The following is a 23072-nucleotide window of genomic DNA, read 5'->3' as shown; positions in this document are numbered from 1 at the left end:
TCTGTCGACACCTCCCCCTGCTGCGCCGCCACACCCATCTCAGCGCACCTCGGTCTGCCAAACTACCAAACTGAGCGCGCCTCGGGTTGTGCTGCTCGAAACTAGCTCTGCGCAGGGTTCGCCACCCTGCGCTGCGCCGGGAAACTAGAGCCCTTTGACTTATTTCCACGCTGCCGACAGCGGGACTTATATTCATTGTGCCGACAGTGGCTTGGAAAACCGCTCATAACCGTGTCACACAGGGAAGAGGGAAGGCGGCTAGAGTTCCTCCAACATTTGCGGTTAGATTATCATATATTTTTATTGACAAAAATATAGGCTGCTTTGGCTGATTTTTTTTTATGCGCACATGTGCCCCTAAATATTTTTTACGGTTCGCGCACACGTATTTTTTTAGTCGAGTGAAACGCTCGCACTGTCGAGCGCTGGATCTGACAGCCTGAGCACATCGGCACAAAATGCTACGGCGTTCGAGATATTATTTATATCATGAGAAGTCAATACTTTCGGCAGCCTAAATCTTTTATTTAGAAACTATGGCGGGTCAAATTAAACTATGGCGGGCCGCCATAGTTTCGTTAATTAATGGGAAACACTGCCTGTTATCGGCCCGATAATTATCGTGCACCCCTAAATGTTAGAGTTAAAAACAGCTCATTTTGGCTGCTCAAACCATTTCTCAAGACTGGAGGGGGAAGATCAGATCGTGCTTGATTGACAGCTTCCTTTCAGCTACAGTCACAATACCATTTTATTTTCCTTTCAGTCACTAGCATTAAAACATTCTGCTGCCACATTATAAACTGTCAAATCCATCAAATGGTATCTACTTAGTAAGAAAGCTAACTAAACTAACTAACAAACTTGGTTATACCACCAAACTCTGTGTTTTTATTTAACTGTACCTCCCAGAATATGGCGCTAATTGCATTGGCATTTTACATTCATCCACTTTTGAGCTTATTATTGACTATCCCTATAGTCCACTAGTTACTCCGACTAATCAGCTAACTAGCAGACTAGTGCAGACCACCTATATTTGTGTTCTTATTGAGTTATACCTTCGTGGACAAAGAAGCTATGGGGTTTAACATCTTCCATTCACTTACACGTACAGGTTAGCATTAGCTTTGCTATGCTATACTTTTGAGCGACTTATCAATTCTGTGATACAGATTTGGGTGTTTTACCTCAGTCTGCTAGTTCCCTTTACACAGCAGCTTTCAAACCATGTGTGTTTTGATCGACACAGGATCTGCTTCATCTGAGGTAACTGGAAATCACCTGTTTACAGTAACCAGCTGATTGGTGCATCTCTGTTTCATAGGTCTACTCTTTGACTTTTGAATTACTACACGGCTACATGCTTACCCTGTGGGTCCACCTCCTTGGCGATCTTCAGAGCGTCCGAGTTGGCCAGGTCAGTGTTGGCAGGGGTGACGGCCAGGATCAGACAGCTCTCCTTGGTGATGAACTGCAACAACATGTCCCTGATCTGGTGCTCGATGTCTACGGGCTGATCTCCGACGGCAACCTTAGTCATTCCCGGTAGGTCGATCAGGGTCAGGTTCAGCACTGAGTCACACAGACACAAATCATAAAAAATGCTTCATCAGCTGAGTTGAAGTAAATAATCAGGCTTCCTGAGTGCAGACTGTATCACAAAACAACTCAACAAATAACGGAACAATAAATCATCAGCACTCAAGTAATGTTTCCATAACCATAATTTTTTGTTTCTCTTGTTTAATTTGACACTTCACTGACTCGATGCTTGATTTGACTGGAAACCCAGGTAGCAAAGGTTTGATTAATCACAAGCATTCTCAATGAAAAGTGAAATCACGGCGCTGAGGAAACACACAGCCGATTCATAGTGCTGTTGATATGCTCGTTTACAAGGTAAGATAAATACAGTCCTGTGTTTCTTGTCCATGTGTCAACTTCATTTTCCTCCCTTAAATAAAGCAAAACATCAACAGACATCTACACCATCAGCCTCAATCTAACATGCTAATGGGTGTCTGCGGTGTCAGAGGAAGCTTTCATCTTGTGTGCGAGACACTTGAGTAGGCAGACCTCTGCTGTCATAAAACTAAGTCTAATTTGTTTACTTTACTCCATAAAAACAGAAACGCCCTCGGAGGTTTTACTGCTTACAAGTGTAACATTTACTGAAAGAAATAAACATGAAAATGTCAAACTTGACAGCGAAATCCCAGCGACGGCTCCCATAAGGAGATGAATAGATGTTTCTGACAGACGTTCAGTGGTGGAGTAAAAAAACATCACAAAAGCCACTTTTTATTTTGATGTTTTACCAAAACCACAGTGGTCCAAACCATAGCTATCTAGTATTATTCTGATATCTTACAAGTCTCTCTGGAAAACACATTTTGTAAACAGCACAGGGAGAAAAAAAGCTCTGTTTGCATTAGGAGTGAGCAATACGGATAAAGCTTTTATCATAGTATATGTAATATGATATAGCATATCTTGTGATATACATCATTTTGCAGAATTGAGAAATCATTTATGATTATGGAATAACCAGATGTAAATGTCTGTTGTTTTGGCTTATAAGGCCAATTAAACACCTGACAGATGAAGATACTTCAACATATTGATTTCATACAATCCCATCATTATTCCCATTATTATAATCTCATACAACCAGAGATATTTAAGACCCCCCTTTAGTAAAACTCAAGTTTTTAACCTTGTTACCATGTCCATATGTTTTTTCTGATATGCTACAAGACAATCAGGGCTCTTACAGCTTAAGGCGAGTTAGAAGTAACACTTTTTTGATGCCACTAAAGCAAAATAACACCAACTGACGTCAAGGTTTAGGGAAAATTGTGCCCAAATGTGAACTGTAACACATAACATGTCTTTTTTGGTCAAGTTAAAACGTTTAATGATCTACCACAAGTGCTTTAGAGTGGAACACAGTGAACTAAGGCTGTGCAATTAATCGTCTGGTGATCACGATTGTGGTTTTGAGGTCAAACGATTTCAAAATTAATGAAATCAAGGGCAAACGATTTTTGGTCACGGACGCCTGGAGATGTTATTTTGTCTTCTACGGAAGCCGCGCATGCGCAATACCGCCCCCTCCCCTCCTCTCCTCTATTCACTCCACTAGCCAGTCAAGTAGGTGAACTACAGATAATGCGAGGGGCAGGTGATCGCGGAAGATTTCAAAAACAGTGTGCGGAAGACAGACAGAGGAAGAGGTTGGTCTGTGTGTGTGTGCATGTGCGTGTTGGGGCCGAACTCCGCTGTGCACGATACAGAGAGCAGAGAATTGTAAATGCGCGACCATGCAGAGACGGAGATTACATACCGTTGCGTAAATAAGTCATCACGTGCGCCGCATAATCGTTTGCATAATCGTGATTTCAATTTTGACCAAAATAATCACGATTATGATTTTTTCCATAATCGAGCAGCCCTACAGTGAACATGTTATATTATCATTAAAGTATTTATTTGGTTTACCTTGAAAAAAGCTTATTTTATTTGTCATTTAAATGGATGTGGTATATATGTATGAGTGTTGATGGTTCCTCTATCTTGATCTGGTCAAACATTCATTCACAGATATTATCAAAATGGATACTACCAATTTTTTTGAGATTTTATGATGTAACATCAGAAAAAAGTGATTTGTAATTTTCTCCTTCAATTATCTTAGCATTTTTAAGACTCTTGAAAAAACTAATTTAAGACATTTAAATGCCAATTAAGGCTTTATTCTTAGATTAATGAGTTCAGTGTCTGTTAAGGCTTTTTAAGGATTGGTGTGAACCCCTCATAACATGAGCAAAATCAGAAGTCAACGTCATGGCTGAGCATTTCCGCCTTGGAACTACAGTGTACCAGTGACAGGCTCAATACACAGGTTCAGACATTCAAACATCACATATGTGAAGAACCATTCCTCTCAACCTGCAGGGCGGGGCTTTCCGTATCATAAGTATAACTCTATGGCGAAATGAGGGCCATCAGTGGAGGAGCAAGGTGCAGCTGCAAGTTATGTTTCACTTTCACTTCAACTTATCAGAGCTGGTCGAGAACAAGGTTTATCTAATATTGCCAACACATTATTCGCTGTCTGATAACGTAGTCAAGTCCAAGGCTCCTGTTATCTGTTACTGTTTACAAGCAGAGGTTTGTGTGTCTGATCAGCAGAGTTGAAGTGAGCAGGTACACTCAAGCTGCAGGCGAGCGGCCGGGGCTAATTTGCATATTTATAGAGCCGCGCATACTTAATGACACTAAGGAGTAGAGTTTCATCTGAGTCTTTTTATGGCACGAAGGGATGTTTTTAATAGAAAAAACTTCTAAATGTTATTTTGATGAACAGAGTTGAGTTTTAAGGGGAACTTGAAGAGGATAGCTGTACTGTAATGTACTTTACATAACACAAAGAGGAACAAGTGTTGACAGTGTGTGTGTTTCACAATAAGGCTTGTGTCCATTACCGTGTGGGGAGTAGACCCTCAGGTTAATTGGGATGGGAGAGATGCCTTTGTTGGAGCCTGTTATCCTGTCGGTCTCCGACTCAATTTCGGCCCGCACCTCCTCAAAGTCCACAAACTTCTTCCCTTTGCAGTGCAGGAATTCAGCATATTCTATAGACGGGTGGCAAAGTGACACACGTAAGGGCAGGGGGAAGGGGAGAGAAAGGGACAGAGAGATAGACAAAGTAAGGAAGAGAGAGAGAAACAGAGAATATTGAATTAAAGAGATGAAGGCATCAAATAGCAGACAGTGTGCTTAGCTTGAGGCACTGTGACGGGGAGGCCATATGCAGGGCAGCGATGAAAGGAGACGGGGATGTGACTGTGCACTGGACTGGTACACTCACCTGCTTTATTGTTGACCAGCTGCAAAATGAGAGGTCTACGGGTAACAATGCCTGATCCGCGAGGAAGAAAGTCCCTGGGGGAGAGAGGCAGACAGAAAAGGAAACATAAAAACCAGAATTGTGGGGAGTAGAGAGAATAAAAAGCTGGGAAATCAAAACAGTAGGGGGGCATATTGGTTAAAATAGGGGTGGTTTAGGACAAAGAGAGACAGCGCAAGGGAGAGAGGGAAAGGGACAGAAAGAGCGTTCAATTATTCATTACACTCAATGTCCATTTCCTCGCAGCGTGGCCTCTGGTAAATTGATGGGCACGGGAGAATTTCACGCCTCCAACTTGTCTCACAACAAATCAAATGTGACAAAGTAATTTTCTCTCATCATTAGAGCTTAAGAGATCAATTCATTCACACCCCCCCTCACTGTTATGGGGAAAATCCACCTTAAAATAGAACTCACAGATGTTGTATCGCCGATAATCTACACATCAGTTCACTTTTAATTAATGAATTTGAACAAGTCTCTCCTTATGCTGAACCGAACAGACTGTAATGATGTCATCTCAGGACAAATTATAGAGCTGCTCTACAGTCAGTGAATAACGGAACAAGTCCTACGGCACTATGACGGCGACCATGGTGACCTCACTGGAATACAAATACATATTTTGTCATTCAAATGACACTTTTGATGTATTATCTCAAACAAAACCGAACGGACCACAGACTCAGAGTATGACCACATTAAGATGGTAAAATGTGTTCACATAAAGTTGGACTTATGTTAATTTTTGTCAAACCATGTCGGAGATCATAAAATAAGGACTTTGTCAGTGTGGCGCAGCAGCTTCAGGATGACTGCTGATTAACATGTAACGTTTATAAATGATTAGCTAACTATTTCATACTCATTATGAAACAGAAAAATGTTGTTATGAGAACAACTACATTGCAAATTCAGCTGAATTAAAACACAGTACAGGTGACCACAGAGAACAGGAGGACACTGAGCGGATGTGTGAGCCTCTCATGATAACTACTTTTGTTGGCAGATATATTGTCCCAGAAATAATTGCTGTAAACGATATGACTGTCATTTTGAGACTATTTTATAACACTGATATAATTATAATATAATGGTTTAATAATGCAAGTAGGGTTGCAACTGTACGCCGGTTTCAATGTTAAACATCCATTAAAAATTATTTAAAGTTTCAAAAATATTAATAAAACATTTGTTCAACCACATTTACTTCATAAGAGTAGCCTTGAATTACTTAGTGAGGCATAATACAAACTTTGGCCCACAAAAACAAAAAGAAGAGATGCATTGTGCAACTAATTAACAAGCTTAGCTAAGCTCTACAAACACTGCAGTTACCATCATGGTTCTGCTGTGTGCTGCATTCGGCTCCAGGGGCTGCTGGACTTACGGAGTGGAGGATAAAGTTGTTTGAGGGTAAAACTACAAACGACGGACTTTTTGACTTGTTAAAGCTAATAACTATCAGGACTGTGCAGGTAAGCTACACTGTGTTGTCTTTAAAGTACTATTTTATTTTTGTTCGAACCCATGCCAACGGGCCGGGCTGGAGAAAAAAAGAAGAGGAAGAAGCGCTACACCTAAGTCTTACAATGGCTGGGGAAACCCCGACGTTTATTGTGGCATCATGGTGGCTGAAATGCTGGTGACATTCTTAGGTAAACAAACATGTAAACACAACAGGCAACATCGCATTCAGCAAAAATGGCCGAGGTCATTTCCATGTGTCGACAACGTTATTATTGTGACAGGCCTACAGACGTGTAACTAGCTGTATCTTTCTGTCCTCTAACCCTTCCTGTAATCACACATTTCCACGACACAGCTGTTGTCATGACCAAAGTAATTGTGAGGGCTAAATATAAATTCTGTTTTAGGGTGGATGTTCCCTTTGTAGTTGAGATTCTGTAATGTGCTGTGTCTTGATTGATGCACTTGTTCCCTGCTGCTCAGTTTATTGCCTATTTAAAGGACAGGCAGGGCCCGTGTTTTCAGCTGGCCACTGTAAGCTTTTATGTGAGCCCAGGCTGTGTCAATATCAGATATATTGCCCATGATAACGCCTTCAACACACCAGCCTCGGTCTGGGACTTGACATTGTCTTGCTATGTCTACATTCTCAAACTACAAATTTGCATCATGCTGCTTAATTACACAAGGTAATGCATTGCTCGAAGCATGAAGTGACGGTAAACAAACAAGGGCAAATGCTTTTGGTTAAACACAGTAGATTGTGGAGACACCAACTTGTAGGAAAACACTGTTAACGTTCTCACAGTTGGCTCGTTTGTTCCTCTTAAAGTGACAGGGTACCTGAAGAATTTCTAACTACATGATTAAAGTTGCTTAGTCAGCCCTCAGATGAGGCTCCTCCACCCAGTCTTCTGCACTCCCCTCCCATCTCTGAAGGCCCCTCTCCTGCTCTGCAAACACACTACATCTGGTGGTAATCACCAGCCCCAGCCCTGGAACAATCATCGAAAAGCTGAGCATGTCACTAACCCACATTCTCCTTTTCCTCCCTACTGCCAGACCTATACGCCTGAGGGGACGATGGCGGTGCTCAGCCTGCCTGCTGACTTCAGACTGTAAGCAATGTGTCAGGCACAGGACAGGAGAAGAGAGAGGAACTGTAGTCCTGCGGTGAAACAGCGGGGAACATTCTGGATGTTCCTTACATCAGCAAAAATCCAAAGGTCTGTGGTTCAGCACCAGTGCTGTGTCATGCACATAATGTGGAGCACGCAGGCATTTGTTACCACGGTGGACAGTATAGAAAGCCCTGGATGAGGAATGGGAGCAAGGGAGGGAGGGAGACAAAAAACAAAGCTACTATAAGCTGAGGGGAAGTATATACTAAACAGACTGGACGCGGAGAATGGCGGTAAGATGCTGCTGAGAGGTCACGGCAAGAATGTGTTAATGTGCTGATGCATCTCTCAGTTAAAGGTGACTCTCACTGTGTTTTTAAGCAGTCAAACACTGTCTCTTTGGCTCAACAAGTGGCCACTGGTCAATGATTCACAGCAATAAAACAAAGCTTCAGTAAAGTCAAGAAAACACAAAGACATCATTTGTTCAAAAATGCTTTTCTGAGAAGACGCAACTTAAGCGCAGAACTGCACTGGTCACTCTTCACAGACAGAATTGGATAAACAGCAGTGGCATATTGAACAGAAGCAAGAGGCAAGGGCTCCATTATTGATGTGCTCTAAATGATAGACGAGGCCAAGCAGATTGTGTATCATTTCATGCATTATGAATGGCCAAGCAAAGAGCATCAGTCTGTGAGCCTCCCTCCCTCTGCCATGAGAGAAAGCAAAAGAGAGAGTAGGGCAGGGAGGGATTGGGATCGGCCAACTCCCCCTCCCCCTGCCCCGACAGCCTCTGCCTCTTACAAACTGGCAGAACAACTATGAGCAGCAATAACCCACAGCTGATCCTCCTTTTCCGTGAGTCTAAAGAGGCAGGGCTGGTTTTCAAACATGAAAACCGGTGTGTGAAACTCTGAGGTCATACTACGCTCTCACGGGACGGCGCAGTACACAAGAACGTGTTTGTGGTTTGGTGGGACATATCCCATGGGTCTCTGGTGCGGCGACAAACGTATAATTATGGCTACCCGCGTTCCCGCACCACAGTCTGTCACCGTGGGTACCAAGAAGCGTCACAAAGCCCTTCCAAGCACTACCAAAATCCAACTGCTTAGTGGAAAATCCCTCTGCTCTCTGCCACTTGGCTGTCTTTACTTCTTCTCTCACAGAGATGTCCATAAGCATCTACACTGTGGACATTTCGGCTCAAATTCCTTCATATATCCAGAGTAAGACTGCTGCATCTAACGATAACACTCATCAAACACGTTTTAATGATGCTAACGGTCATATTTTGGTAACAGTGGCACAGAATTAGAGCAAAGCTGCCACGTTTAATTCTTTTGGAGGGCAAACAGTTTTAATAAAGGCCTGATAAAAGGTTTTAAGAAATACTACTACAAAATGACCATTGGAGCCTCCACAGAAAACTGCGAACATACTGATTTACTGCTCAAATGGGGACCACCTTTAACAACTGCAAAACTATATTAAAGCATCCATTTACAAAGTTTCACACAGCTTGTGCAGTATAATCCAAGTCTCACTGATCCAGATGCATGTTCAGTGCTTCCCAAAAACATGCATTTTCGCTAAGGGACCTTAATATGGCTTTAAAAAGAGCACAGATAAGTTTCACTTTCAGTTCAGTTTTAAATACATTTATAAAATATATATTTAAATGTAATTTTTGAGCGAAAAAGCATGTTGTGTTGGAGTTTGTAAACAAATGTTCCCTGTCAATTACTAAATCACTGTGTTTGCCATTTTCTGTGGAGGCCTGCAAGAAAAACGAAAGCTTCCTTCATAAATTCAAGGTAACAGCACGACTAAACGGTACACAAATGGTAATTTTGTGGGTGAAGTACTCCTTTAAACTTTGGACAACTGTTCCAGCACCTAAAAAACTCCTGGTTGTTAAGCAGTCTCCTCCCAAAGATCTGATAACAACCTCCGCCCAGGCCAGCTTGCTGTGCTAGATATGATGTCTTCACTCCCCACTGGGACAATGATGCCAGAAAAGGAGCTGTGTCCTGATGATTATCTCCAAACTGAGAGTTAATATGATCCAATAACACATGCAATAAACTGTAGATAGGCAAGTAAAGTAACACTGAAAAGTTAAATGTAATTTAGCATAAATAAATTTAATAAATAAGTTTACTGTGTATAAACACAACCTGTCCATTTAGTTTTGCCAGAAAATCGTGCCACTAAAGCAGCACACTCATCAGGTCCATTGCAATGACATACCTGAATGGAATGCAGCCTTTATTATTGTTCATACTTTTATCTTCATCTGTTACGAGAATGGTGTGTTAGGTCACAAATGCTACGACAAAATGCTTGTTACTTTAATGTAAATGTATAACTGATCTTATTGTACATAATGTATCAAGAGTACGTTCAATGTGCCAGCAAAAGGCAAGGTCCCTCATTAGTATGCCTTAAAGCAACCTAAACAAGGTAACAACACACCCAAAACACAGGACAGAAACATTCACAAACACATGAGGCTGTTGAGCCAGTGTGATTTGATTAGCCTCTGCCCAGAAAAGTATGCAGTATGCAGACCGGCCACCCAATGTGTTTTGGTCTCCACTAACAAACTTGGAGGGAACAGAGGCCCAAATCACATCAACAAGATGGATCACAAAGCGCTACGAGCAATCCCAATCCCACCTGACCTGCCTGGACTGAACATCAGAACCACGACACAACTGAGAGACGGTCACTACACAGCAAATTCATTCTAGCTCCAATTTCCCCTGCTCCATTAGATCATGACATCAGCATGGAGTTTAGGCGAGAGACAGAAGAGGAGGAGCATTTATGCCCTGCGTCTGAATCATACACTCTGTGACCTGAAATGTGTCTCCTCTAACCAGCACTAAGTGACTCTGTTTTTATGATCGTTGGTGCTGCAGAAAGGGAAAGAGGGATTATTTTCATGTCTGGGGACACAGGGATGACGCCAGCCTTTCACACATAACATGCACCTCGCCGAAGAAAAAGACCTGAGCCACTGGGGAAACCATGGAGCAATATTTAGTGACAGTAACAACAGCTCAATGCTCATGTCTGGTATCACCACAGAGAATTTGCAAATCAATTATCCCACAACACCAAACACTGGTAGTTCTGTGCAACAGATGACTGAGCATGGTGTTGGGATTAGGTATTGGCTGTTCCTGAGCTCAAACAAGCCCTTAGATCAACAATGAGTCACCTCTACATTAGCGCGCCTGTTGCTATAGCGATATACAGCACCTCCCAAGTGCTTCCAGGTTGAAGTAAGACTCGACCTTGTAGCTATGAGTTTAACTTGTACTGTTCCACCTTGTGTCTGCCCTCAAACTCACCTGCATGGCAGCAACAGGCATACATAGCAGCTGCTGTATTTTTTACTGTCTGGATGAAGAGATGGTAATCACTTAAGTGCAGCACTCATAACAGGATGAGCATGTAGCCTATGAGTGTGCATGCCATAGCATATCTGCAAAGTGCTTGTGTAACTTGCACATGGGTGTATGTCAGTCCTGTCAACAGGCAGAAAGTGGAGAGCCTGCACACACACAGGCAGTAAAATTGAGGTCACCACGAAATGTTTCATGTTAATTGCAGCTGATATGTGTCAAGTGCTCTCACAGTGCAAAGTCCCACTCATCTGAATTAATGTGCACTGAGGGGTAGTCTAATCTGTGTGTGTGTTCTTGCCCGAGAGCAGTTACAACATGCTCTAACCAGTGTGTTTATAACCAAAGGCCTGTCTGCATGCCATCTTAACAGCCAATGCACTTCCTCTTCTCTGCCGGCTGGCCTGTGTGTATGTGTGTGATTGTGCTCTCCCTGGATGGATTGGGTTACACGCGTGCACACTCTGAGCGTCTCTCAATGGGGTGGAAACCTGCTAAACAAGCTGCTTTAGAGCGAGCCTGTTTTGTTTCTTTATCTGCAGGGTGATCTCACTCGCTGCTGATGTGGGAGAGGACAACAGGACCGTCCTGTTGAGGAACACTTTAGCCTAACCTTCATACCACAGAAAATTGAGACACGTCAAGCGTATTTCCTTAACTGCTAAGGTTTTGTCAAAAACAGTGACAAAAGAGGAACACGGTAACGGAAGTTGTGTCTGCTACAGATGTGAACTTGTGCTGTTCCACAGAATTTTGACAAAAGACTGAGTGCACTGAGGTCAAAAGCTATGCTTGACGTAATATACACTGGATATAAAATCAGCTGCAACAATCCACATCCCTGAGGGAAAGGAGGTGCCTCGACTGCTTCGACATACTGACCTTCCCACATCTGAGAGAATAAACATACTAATCTAACAACAAACTGAGCTACAGACCAAATCACAATTAATGGTACATACAAATTGTGTAAGACTTCACTGTGGTAAAGAGTTCCCATTCAAAACTAAGGCCAAATAGACGGATGGCAAAACATCATCTGCACTGTGCTTAAATGAAAATGAAGTGCCACAGTGTGCACTTAACAGACACAAACATTAGTTGCTGTCATTTTTATAAGGATTTAGTTTGTCATGTTTAAAATTTCAGCATGTAAAGAGGGAACCAAGCACAAAAGACATTAGCTGACACTTTTAGAGAGCATAAATACTGTGCAAAGTAATGGCAATAATTAGAGGAGCAACCTGAGAGCCCACTGGAGCAATCTTAATTTTGTACCTATCAGCATTTTATGGCTGTCATGTTCAACAAGGAAAGCCTGCACTTGAGCTCTTGGTACGAAAAACTTCATAAAAACTGGTGTGCCACGTAAATTACTTACGTACGCCAAGCTGTTGAACCTGCAGCCACTTTCAGGGCAGTTCAGTTACGACAAATACGTAACTTAATTTTGACGTTACGTGCTAGCAGATAAGCTAACGTTAGCTTAGCCTTTTACCAAAGGGCATTTTCAAGCGTCTCGTACCTGCTAGACAATATTAAAAATGCAGTTTGGGAATATTAGTCCACGCAATACCTTATTTAAACTATGAGGTGATTGATAATGCTTATTTAATGAGCCACAATCACTTACCTGCCAACAAAATTCTCCAAGACTGAGCTTTTTCCAGCACTCTGTCCACCGACCACAGCGATCTGAGGAAGGTCTAAATTACAACTCTGGCCAATGGAGCTGAACGCGTCTTGAAGCTTGTTGATCAGGGGAATCAGGTCCTCCATACCCCGGTTCCCCATGGCTTCGTTAGCTCGGAGAGCCCCTTCAACACAACGCAAACCAGAGCCTACCGCTAGCCGCGCTAACTAGCTAGGTAATGTTAGCTTAGCAGGAAGGTGCTCTCGGATTACTCTGAAGTGTAGCGCCGCGCCACTTCAAACAGCTCGGGCTTTTATTCTCTCCGTGAACAGTCGAGCGGTTGCCGGTAATGCAATTCACACTAATATCATTTCGTGTTCTTTTGAGAGCATTAACTTAGCAGCCAGTCAGTCGACACGGACGGAAAACTCGCAAAACAAAACTTCCTCTACACGAACACCATCCGGTCAGAGGAGACGACATCCGATCGAAACCGGCGAATCAAGACCCGCCTCTTCTCTGCGAAACCACGCATTCTATTGGCTCATTCTGCTGCCTCTCAATCAAGCTAACATTCTGATTGGATATCGAAAGGGCGTGCTCCAAGTTCCGAACAAATTGCTCGTTTCGGATTGGTCAACGCGAATATCAGTTGAAGCGGCTTCATATCACATGTTCACCGCAACATGGCTGCTACCATCGAGTGCGGCGCTGATACAAACACTTCAGAAAACAGCATGTCCGTGAAAAAGGCGCTGTCCGCAGTTTCTCCCCTCACTTTGCGAATCGTTGCTGAATGCCCGGTGACGAAAGCAAGAGCGTGTGATCTAATGCTGCCACACAGTGCTGTCAGCACCCCGGTTTTCATGCCTGTCGGCACTCAGGGGACCATGAAGGGGATCACTGTGGATCAGCTGGATGGTCTTGGCTGTCAGATTTGTCTTGGAAACACATACCACCTGGGCATGAGACCGGTAGGCAACACTACAATAAGATGTGATCAATTTGGCCTTAAAGGGGAGCACCACTTAAATTAAGAATCCAATATGTTATTTCCATGGACTAGGAAAGTTCAATTAGTATCTGTTAACATGCGCTACTCTCTCTAAAATCTAGAAACCAGAGAAGTAAGTCTCAGCTTGTGATTTCATAGGGTTTAAGTCTGCAGCTGCTCCACAGACAATGAATGGGAGCCTGCTTTTGTGGATCCACTTGATGTTTTTCTTTTTTATACCCAAATTATCTTTATTCTGTTGTAGTGCTCTCAGCTCTGAAACAGATAATGCACCCATACACCTGGTGTCATTTATAACATCTTTCCCAGTTCACTGACTGTGGAGCAGCTCCAGACTTTATACCCTATGACATCACACATTTAAGTTTTAGCACTCTAGTTGTTTATGTTGACTAATATTTTTGGACTTTCTTAGACCATCCATCCATTCATTCATTTTCTGTAACTGCTTATCCTGTTGGGGGTCGTGGCTGACATTGGGAGAGAGGCGGGATACACCCTGGACAGGTCGCCAGACTATCACAGGGCTGACACATAGAGACGGAAAACCATTCACGCTCACAGGCAATTTAGAGTCACCAAAAAACAGCATGTCTTTGGACTGTGGGAGGAAGCTGGAGAACCCAGAGAAAACCATGCTCACACAGGAAGTACATGCAAGCACAGAAGGGCCCTCCCACCCAGATTTTGAACCAGGGACCCTCTTGCTGTGAGGCGACAATGCTCACCACTGCACCACCCTGTTGCCACTTTCTTAGACCACAGAAGAATAAAATTTATGAATTCTAAAAATGGGTGAACTTCTCCTTTAATAGCGGCTGTATGAATTCATGATAACTTTTATTTGTAAATGTGTTTATCGATTTTAACTCTTCTGCCTGCAGGGGCCTGATTTAATTGAGAAAGCCAATGGTTTACATGGATTCATGAACTGGAAGAGGAATCTTTTAACTGTGAGTGCAGCTTTCCCAAATGAATCAAAAAATTATTGATGATGAATTCACCCAAGTGCACGTGTTGGGTGATGAGCTTTGTGTTGACATCTTGTGTTTCACTTTCCCCCGCTCGCAGGACAGCGGGGGGTTTCAGATGGTGTCTCTCGTTGAGCTCTCGGAGGTCACTGAGGAAGGGGTGAAGTTCAAGTCCCCCTACGATGGCAAAGAGATCCTCCTGAGTCCTGAGAAATCCATCAGCATACAGAACAGTCTCGGTCTGTCAAAAAAATTTGAATCAGTATTAAGTTACAAAGACTTGAACAATTTTCCAGTGGATAAACACAGCCTCTTCATGTTTCTTTGTGTTCTTTAGGGTCAGACATCATGATGCAGCTGGATGATGTGGTAAGCAGCACCAGGACAGGACCACGGGTGGAGGAGGCAATGCACAGATCCATTCGCTGGCTGGATCGATGTATAGCAGCCAATAAAAATCCAGACAAACAAAATCTTTTTGCCATCATCCAGGGAGGACTGAATGCAGAGCTGCGCAAGGCCTGTCTCGATGGTAAAAAACAATTCTACTCTGTGATCCTTTTCCTACTTTTGATTACCCACCCCTCTACCTGTATATCTGGTATTGTCAAGCATGCTGGAGGATGGGATCCTATTTAGATGGAGCCTTTAATCTTTAAATGCCTTGAAATGTAATTACTTAAAACAATTTTGTAAGTGGCCATATCAACTAGAACACTAGAACAGGTCGCAAGGATCATCCCTCACCTGGGCAACCCAGCTGGGGATGATCAGGCCCCGAACTGTATCCAAATAATCCAAAGCCAATAGGAAGCCTTTTCAGCAGCTTCCATGATGTTCTTGATGACTATTCATTGCTGCTGAACGCAGATCTCAGGACCCGATGTAGAGAGGGGTGTAACATAGCTTTTTTTTTTTTAAGAGATATTCATTAGGCCTATATCTCAGCATTTTTTTATATCTGTGTGGAAAACTAAATTAAAAGTAATTTTTTAAGTTTATATTATTATCTAAGGTATAAATAAAAACACAAACTATATTCACAGTGTCCACTTTCAGCTAAACAACATATTGCATGAATAAAAGTATGCAGTTAAAGCAGCTGAAGACCTAATAGAACAATGGCCAAGCGTCACGGAGAAGAAAAGACTGAATTTGTCACAGACGAAGCGTATTAAATGTGTGTGATTGTTAAAAATAAAAAAGATATACATAAGACAGACAGACAATCACATTAAAACTTCTGAAAAAATATCAGGAAAACTCATTTCAGAATATTCACAGGAAATAATCTGCTCAAAATTCATCCAAATTGACTGTTTGACACAAACTTCATGTAGTTATTTCGTTCACTATTTGGGTTAATTGTGTGGTGTATCAGTTGCTCTGTACAGTTATTATTATGCACTGAATGGAAATATGGACATATAAGTGACATATTTTATATCACATGAGGGAGTATGTGTGAGTCAAACAGGTGGCCGGCAGCTTGGATAGTAACAGCCTTGCTCAGCGTATCAGGATGTGAAGAGGAATCAGGATATTTAATGTCACATTTAAAGAGCATAAATATTGTGCAAAGGTATCGACAACAATCTGCCGTTTTGGCAAAGAAAACAGGAATGTATGCTCACACTAAATGTCCGGTCTAGTTGAAAACGTGCCACTTCTCAGCAGTTAGATGCTGATGATACGGGATATAATATTTTTCCTGTTTTTCTGAATTAACGAGATTATTATTTTAGAAATCTGAGAAAAGTTTCCATGGAATAAAAGTTCTGCTCTATGTAATAATAATCTCATAAACTCTAATTGAGATAAGATACTAATCTTGTTAATTCAGAAAAAAATGAGCTGTCTTAAGTGAAGGTGTTATGCTTTAGATGTCTTATCCCCTTTCCTGTAGAAATGACTCAACGTGATGTTCCTGGTTTTGCCATCGGAGGACTGAGCGGAGGAGAGGAGAAGGATGACTTCTGGCGGATGGTCACTCTGAGCACTGACCACTTGCCACGAGAAAAGCCGCGATACCTCATGGGTGTGGGGTACGTTTGCCTCTACGCTTAAAATATCTCATGAGAACTTGGGTGTTTATGGTTTTAGAAACTATGTGTGCTCCTCCTGTGCTACAGGTATGCTGTGGATTTGGTGGTGTGTGTAGCTCTGGGATGTGATATGTTCGACTGTGTGTTTCCCACCCGCACTGCAGTAAGCTCTCTTTGATGATCACTTTTAAATTGTCATTTAGCAGTTTTTATGCCATATCAAAAACTGATTACATCTGTGTTTCTGACAGCCATGTTTCTTTTCCTTCAGAGGTTTGGCTCTGCCTTGGTGCCTTGGGGATCTCTCCAAGTGAAACAAAAGCAGTATGCCAAGGACTTCCAGCCCATAGACCCAGACTGCCAGTGTCCCACCTGCAAGAGGTGAGTCAAGAACAAACAGAAGATCATCATGTGTGCCTGGAGGTTTGGCTCTCGTAACAAGTCTTGTTGTTTTTCAGGGCATGTTTTCTTTTTCAGGACAGATATTAAAGTTTATAAAGCACTGCAGAGCCCAGGAAGACCTTGACTTTACTTGTTGCCCTGCAGGCATTTACTTATTTTTATAATCTAGAAGAATAATTTGGTGATACAAGAGTACCTCAGTCTCTGCATTTGTTTTTATTTAATGTTTTGTGTATTTTCATCATGTAATATCTCAGCAATAAATAAATAATAAATAGACGAACAGCTACCTTAAATGGTTACCTTGCTCTTATGTTTGGTGCCAGTGGATTGCCTTGAGACAGTTTTTACCACATAAATGTTTTAAAACTATATTGCCGGAAGAAAGATGTAAATAATTTGCCTGTTTTCTGTTTCAGACATAGTCGGGCTTACCTCCATGCTCTGTTCAAGAGCGACACTGCAGCCATGCATCACATCACCATCCACAACATTGCCTACCAGGTCAGTATTAGAAATTAGAAAGTGTTGCATTTGTCTTGCAAGTGTACTCCTCTTCAACGTTTGGTTTACTTCCTGGATTTTTCCCGCATGAAAATTCTGACCAATGAAGAGCAGCTTTCTCACGCAAGGCATATGATCTAATCCTCCTGTAAATGCTGCCGTGAGAACACGAACCAACTCTCGGCAATTATGCAACTTTATAACAAAATTAGTCCCTGATTCAGACCAAAGCAAGACAACTCTAGGTCTGAAAGCATCCTTAAGTGTTAACATCATATCATAACTGCAAAATAAATCAAGATTTAACAACAGAAAAAAACATTTTACCACTTAAAGGTCCAGAGTGTAGGATTTGGGGACATCTGTTGGCAGAATTTGAACATAATAATTATAACTATGTTTTCATTAGTTTAGAATCACCTGAAACTAAGCATTGTTGTGTTACCGTGACCTTAAAATGAGCCGTTTACATCTACACACAGAGCAGGTCCTTCTCCACTGAGTCTGCTGTGTTGTTTTACAGTAGCCCAGAATGGACAAACCAAACATTTGCTCTAGATAAGGTAAACTGTATGTTTGTGTTTTCATGTCGGCCACTGTAGTTCTCCTATACGTTTGGCACATGTGAGAAGTTGCAGTTGATTGCAATATGCAACCTCACCACCAGATGGCACTAAATCCTACACATTAGACCTTTAACAAAATACAGTAGAGTCCCCTAAAAAGGATAAGTTTTGATTTTTGCTTCCAGATGTTATTAAAAAAAAAAAAAGAACGAATCCTAAAATGCTACTGTAAGTGCTGTTTATGTAAATTTTAGATAAAATTGTGTGGGTATTAAATTCAACATTGTGGCAAAATCATGCCATGAGCAATAATGTATGCACACTATTAACATTTTCATAATATTCTATATTTACATTTTAAACCCAATAACTTAAAATTACCACAGAATTATTGTTTATTGATTTCCTTATTTGCTTTAAAGGAGCTAATATACCTTAACCACACTTAAATACATGTATTAAATGTGTTTTATTAGTTTATCCATCTCTCTCCACAAAGAAAAATCATCCAGAGTTGCAAGTTTATATAATGTCCACAAAGTCGTAATTGCCGCGACAGAAATCTGACATAAGATGTTGAACTTTACAAAATGTTTGAGACATGATTCAGACCGTGTCCTCCCCTCAGTCACGGTTATTTAATCCTTCTCTGCACCTCAAAGTGGCACAAACTTGCTTTGCTGCTTTGGCATTATCAAAACCATGAACAGTCTCCTTTTGTGACAGATGTGTCCCGAAGTATAATAATCATGTTTGGAGAGCATAACCGATAATGTCTGATTATGCAACGTATTCATTTCTGAGAAGTTTTTAAAAAAAAAAATGTTTTCCCATTTAAGCCGTCTTTTACGTTGGCTGTGTCCATGTTGGTCGGTCACTTTGCCATCCAATGTCACGCTGTGAAACATGTACATGTCACCCTAAAATGTTGTCATGGTAAATAGTAGCATGTAAACATTCCTACTATATGCTCTGATGATGCTGCCCTGGAGATGACCCATGCACAAGATGCGGAAGAGAGGATGGCTTCCTTCTGGAGATCAATAATCGCATTATTTCCAATCCATTCATCAATCATTTCTCTTTGCAGCTCACCCTGATGCGCTCTGTGAGGCAGAGCATTGTGGAGGGCCGCTTCCCTGAGTTTATACGGACGTTCATGAAGCGAATGTTTCCCTCTCGCGACCAGTACCCCAGCTGGGCTGTGGACGCTCTAGCCTCTGTCAACGTTACATTGGATTAGAGCTTGGGAGGCAGCCGTCTCGCTCCAAATGGGGATGTCAAACAGTGACTGAAAGCTTTTATATCTTTTTAAATGACTTTTTTTTTTTTTTTTTATGGATGATTGTTTTCCACTCTTTGTTTATATTTGTATATGCATTGCCAGTTTTGTTGGCAATGAAGAAAATGGCTTTTGATCTGAAGGGATAAAGCCAGATTGTCTTTTGCTTTACTCAGCCTCTGCAAATTGTCCTGAGTACACATTATCATAATGTGAGACTGAATGGGGTTTAAATGAGGTTTGAAACACATGAACTATCTCCTCTGATATGCGCCGACACTTTTTGTTGTTACCATGGCTACAGAGCCAGGGGCACCCACTTGAAATGTTTCTGCCTTCCTGTCAACCCCCGAGCACATTACAGAGGTATTTCATTTTTTGCCAAAAGCACAAGATTAATAAATGTATGTGTATTCTGGTGTTTTAACCTACATCCTAACAGACTGCTAACTGTTTGAACAGATGAATGAATTCAGCTCAGTGCAGATTGTGTGTGTGCGTGTGTCGTGATGACCACCAGAGGGCAAAATAGACAATACCAGAACAGAGTGACTGTAAAAGTGAATGATATGCTGTGTAAGTTTCCTGGTAGAGTAAAAAGCAGATCAGCTGTTTCTAAGTAAAAATGAAAGTAAAAATAGCATCTGATTTACATCACGTTTTGGAGCTCAAATGTAGGAGGGAACAAAAAACACTGATGTCCAAATTACCCACAAACTAAAAGTCAGCATCCATTTTAATAGTATCAAATTATTTTCTGTTGTTACTCTATTGTCATCCGTTTAATGAGCAGTAATCCTTTTTGACCCTCTGCAGGAAGGGTTTTGTTTGGTGCTGCCTCGTCGAGGCTGTTTGTGAGTGATTAATATTAATCATTGGAACTTCATTTGAATAACACCTGTTGTCTGTGGCTTTGAGTCAACAGCCCTCTTAAGCACCACATTTGAATTTCATTAAGGCCTCTGTTATGTCCACGGGCTCTACAAGATTAAACCTGTGTCATGTAATGAGTGGCAGGCAAACGGATGTGGAACACAACGGCGTGGCACTTCAAAAGACATGATGGGTTCGGTGCATAATAAATAAGTTGTTTACAAGTGCGTGCATTAAGTGTTTGTTAATTTGTTACAAGAAGAGCTAACTGAAATATTCATAGGAGGAATGTTTTATGATAATAATGTAGATTTGGGAGGCATGTCCACCTCAATAGAAGCATAAAAGTAGCACATGACCTTTGTTTTTGGGGAAATTAAGCACATTTACACCATAAATTGATGCAGCAAAGGCACAAATTGGTGCATAACATGTCAACTTGCAGGACATGAAGTGTTAAATGCTCAATTTTGTTCTGGCAGAGGACTCTCAACCACCAAAATCCACACCCCTGGATAATAGTGAGTCCATGGTGACCTTTTGTAGCTCCCATTTAGAGTAAGGTCTAGTTAAATGCTTGTGTTGTTTTTATGCACATTACAGGATTATGGTTCCTTTTCCACAAGAAGGGGTGTTTTTCTTCTAGAATATTTTCTGCTTCCACTGTGTATTTGATTATATTTAGCACATGGATGCTTAGTGAGGGAGCAACAGCCCAGAGCTCAGTTGGCAAGCTTGCGCTAAATTAATTGGATGTGTTGTGCATATTCCAGCAAGACCATTCACATGTCATATGAGCCTCCTTAAACTGACTCCAGAACAACTATAACCCCCATTATATTTAAGGGCATATAGCATAAGACAAAAGTACACTTCTCCATGCAGGAATAATAAATGTACGTAAGCGTCGTTTGGACTCACGACAGAAATGCGCGCAGGTCTCCACAGAAGTATGCCAGACATTTGTGCGGATCACGTGTGGCTATATGTGTGACAGTTTTGTCATCATTCAGGATCACAGAGGGTGTTGTGCTCATAGTGTGTGGTTGTTGTTCAGTATCAGTAGTGTTGTATTGTTTTTGTAATTGTTGCTTTGACATGAAAAGTCGTCGCCACAGTACAGTAGTCCCCAACGGCTGCTTATACATTTGCAGCCAGTGCGTCCATGCGGAGCTCAGGCAGGGAGGATGCTGCTGGTGTTGAAGAGAGACAACCAGTTGCTCTCCAGCTGTCACTGTAAAAGTGGAGCCTCCCCTACGCACCGACGGATGAACATCCTCGACCTGTTGCCTCGGCGGGGAGAAAAGTAGAGCTGCGTTGCGACGGTGCCAAGAAAACAAAGAAGTTTGGCTTTATTTCTGTTTAGGAAGGAAGGTCGAAGACGATGCCATGAGGTGTATCAATGTGTTCGTTATTAATTTACGTTTTGAATAGCAGAGGGAAGAGGAGCGGAGTTGGTTTTGGGGGGTCCACCTCCTTGGTGTGGAGGTGCTGTTTGCGGTGATATCTGTCTCTATCTCTGGGCTCTGAAGAGGAGGACCATGGTCGAACTGGAAAAGGATGTACTCCCGCTGCCCCCGCGGTACCGGTTCCGAGACCTGTTGCTCGGGGACTGGCAGACCGACGACAGGTAAGGATGCAACTACTTGTATGGTTTACGCACGGCGCACTGAATCCGTTGCGCATCTGTGCGCCATGAGAGCATCACATCACCTCGTGTATAAAGTGTTCATTTGGTTGCGTTTTCTCCCTGTGATCTGGTTGATACGGTTGTATGAATGTGTTGGAGTATTTTACTGCCAGCTGTGCAGCTCTGTTGTTATGGATGCTGCAACAGGTTTACTCGTTCCCCTGTGTGCGCGGAGGCGACTGTTGCTAATGCTGCTAATTCACTGTTATCACACCAAAAGCAATACACTAATTAAACCACATATGAGAAAAAATACTCAAGAGAATCAGAGACATAATGTTCATTCAGGAATATTTATTTCATGTATTTCCACGTCATGCAAGTGGCGCATCTTCTATTTGAAACATCAGACAATTTCTTGGATGGCACCCACCAGAAGAGCGAGCGAGCAGGGTACAGTGTGTTACCCTATATATGTTCTCCTCCTGCTATAATTCCTGATATTTGCAGTGATCCATCTGCCACCTGGACAGGCGATTTTGAGTGGGTGCTCTCAGTTACCAGCAATTAACCTTTGCTTACTCTCCATTTGCAGGGCAGAGGATCTGACATGCTATACGATATGCATTGCTTAATTTGGCTATTTCATTATGCCGTCTAATGGAAAACCTTAACCTCAATTTCATGCTTGGTGTCTCCTGTTGTTGGGTGGAAATGCAGACCAAAACACTCGCTTGTGGGCTTGAGTGGGTGTTTAGAATCAGATAATTGGGGAAACTTGCCATTGAAAGCAAGGAGATCAGCTATTGGCTTCACTGAAGAGACTCTGCAGCGTGCAACCTCAGAGGCCTTTCAGTAATGATTATCATATTATTAAAACTGTCTATGCAAAACATGGAGCATTGTTCCTTTTTGTGATAAATCATACCATCATACTGCGTATCCGCATCCATGACCTCTGACATGGCCTTATTGTGCACAGCTGAAGCCTAAACCGGCCTGCTCACTCTGGTCATGCTCTTCTGACCTTTTGTCATTTGTCAGCTATTGCCCAGGGACTAATGTTTCCGAATCAGAGTGCAGTGTGACCTCAGTCACCTGATTAGAGGTTCAGTGGGAAAAGGCTTTGCTGCTTTTTTCTTGGAAGTCCATGAGACACAAAGGGGCTTTTTATAGCCCACGCTCCTCATCTTATAAAAGAGGCGAGAATAAAATCAAAACAGGTG

At 42.1% G+C, this 23072-nt stretch overlaps 3 protein-coding genes across 9 annotated transcripts in view; 2 read left to right on the top strand and 1 right to left on the bottom strand.

Annotated features, from left to right (window-relative positions):
- Positions 1-13023, bottom strand: part of dnm2a (dynamin 2a) — a 46181-nt gene extending 33158 nt beyond the window's left edge. For all 6 annotated transcript variants that reach the window (XM_050068832.1, XM_050068830.1, XM_050068828.1 and 3 more), the window contains exons 1-4: positions 12559-13023; positions 4877-4950; positions 4491-4640; positions 1372-1575 (exon numbers count right to left, since the gene is read on the bottom strand). In XM_050068832.1, coding sequence (XP_049924789.1) covers positions 1372-1575; positions 4491-4640; positions 4877-4950; positions 12559-12719 — 589 coding nt within the window. In that variant the 5' untranslated portion in view covers positions 12720-13023. The remainder of the gene's footprint in view (positions 1-1371; positions 1576-4490; positions 4641-4876; positions 4951-12558) is intronic.
- A 206-nt stretch (positions 13024-13229) lies between these two features.
- qtrt1 (queuine tRNA-ribosyltransferase 1) lies at positions 13230-19774 on the top strand. Its single transcript, XM_050068859.1, has 9 exons — positions 13230-13532; positions 14458-14526; positions 14645-14783; positions 14882-15076; positions 16451-16589; positions 16677-16752; positions 16861-16970; positions 17411-17495; positions 19152-19774. Exons 1-9 carry the CDS (start codon positions 13245-13247, stop codon positions 19302-19304), a joined length of 1254 nt encoding a protein of 417 aa, XP_049924816.1. The 5' UTR covers positions 13230-13244; the 3' UTR covers positions 19305-19774.
- A 1378-nt stretch (positions 19775-21152) lies between these two features.
- The window catches only part of LOC126405207 (potassium channel subfamily T member 2), a 58169-nt gene continuing 56249 nt past the window's right edge, over positions 21153-23072 (top strand). Inside the window, exon 1 of one of the 2 annotated variants that reach the window (XM_050068825.1) lies at positions 21153-21846. In XM_050068825.1, coding sequence (XP_049924782.1) covers positions 21758-21846 — 89 coding nt within the window. In that variant the 5' untranslated portion in view covers positions 21153-21757. The remainder of the gene's footprint in view (positions 21847-23072) is intronic. The other variant, XM_050068824.1, reaches the window with a different exon arrangement.

Source organism: Epinephelus moara, chromosome 18 (assembly GCF_006386435.1).
Source record: "Epinephelus moara isolate mb chromosome 18, YSFRI_EMoa_1.0, whole genome shotgun sequence".
NCBI classification, from domain to species: Eukaryota; Metazoa; Chordata; class Actinopteri; order Perciformes; family Serranidae; genus Epinephelus; species Epinephelus moara.
This window is presented reverse-complemented; position numbering and strand designations above follow the sequence as displayed.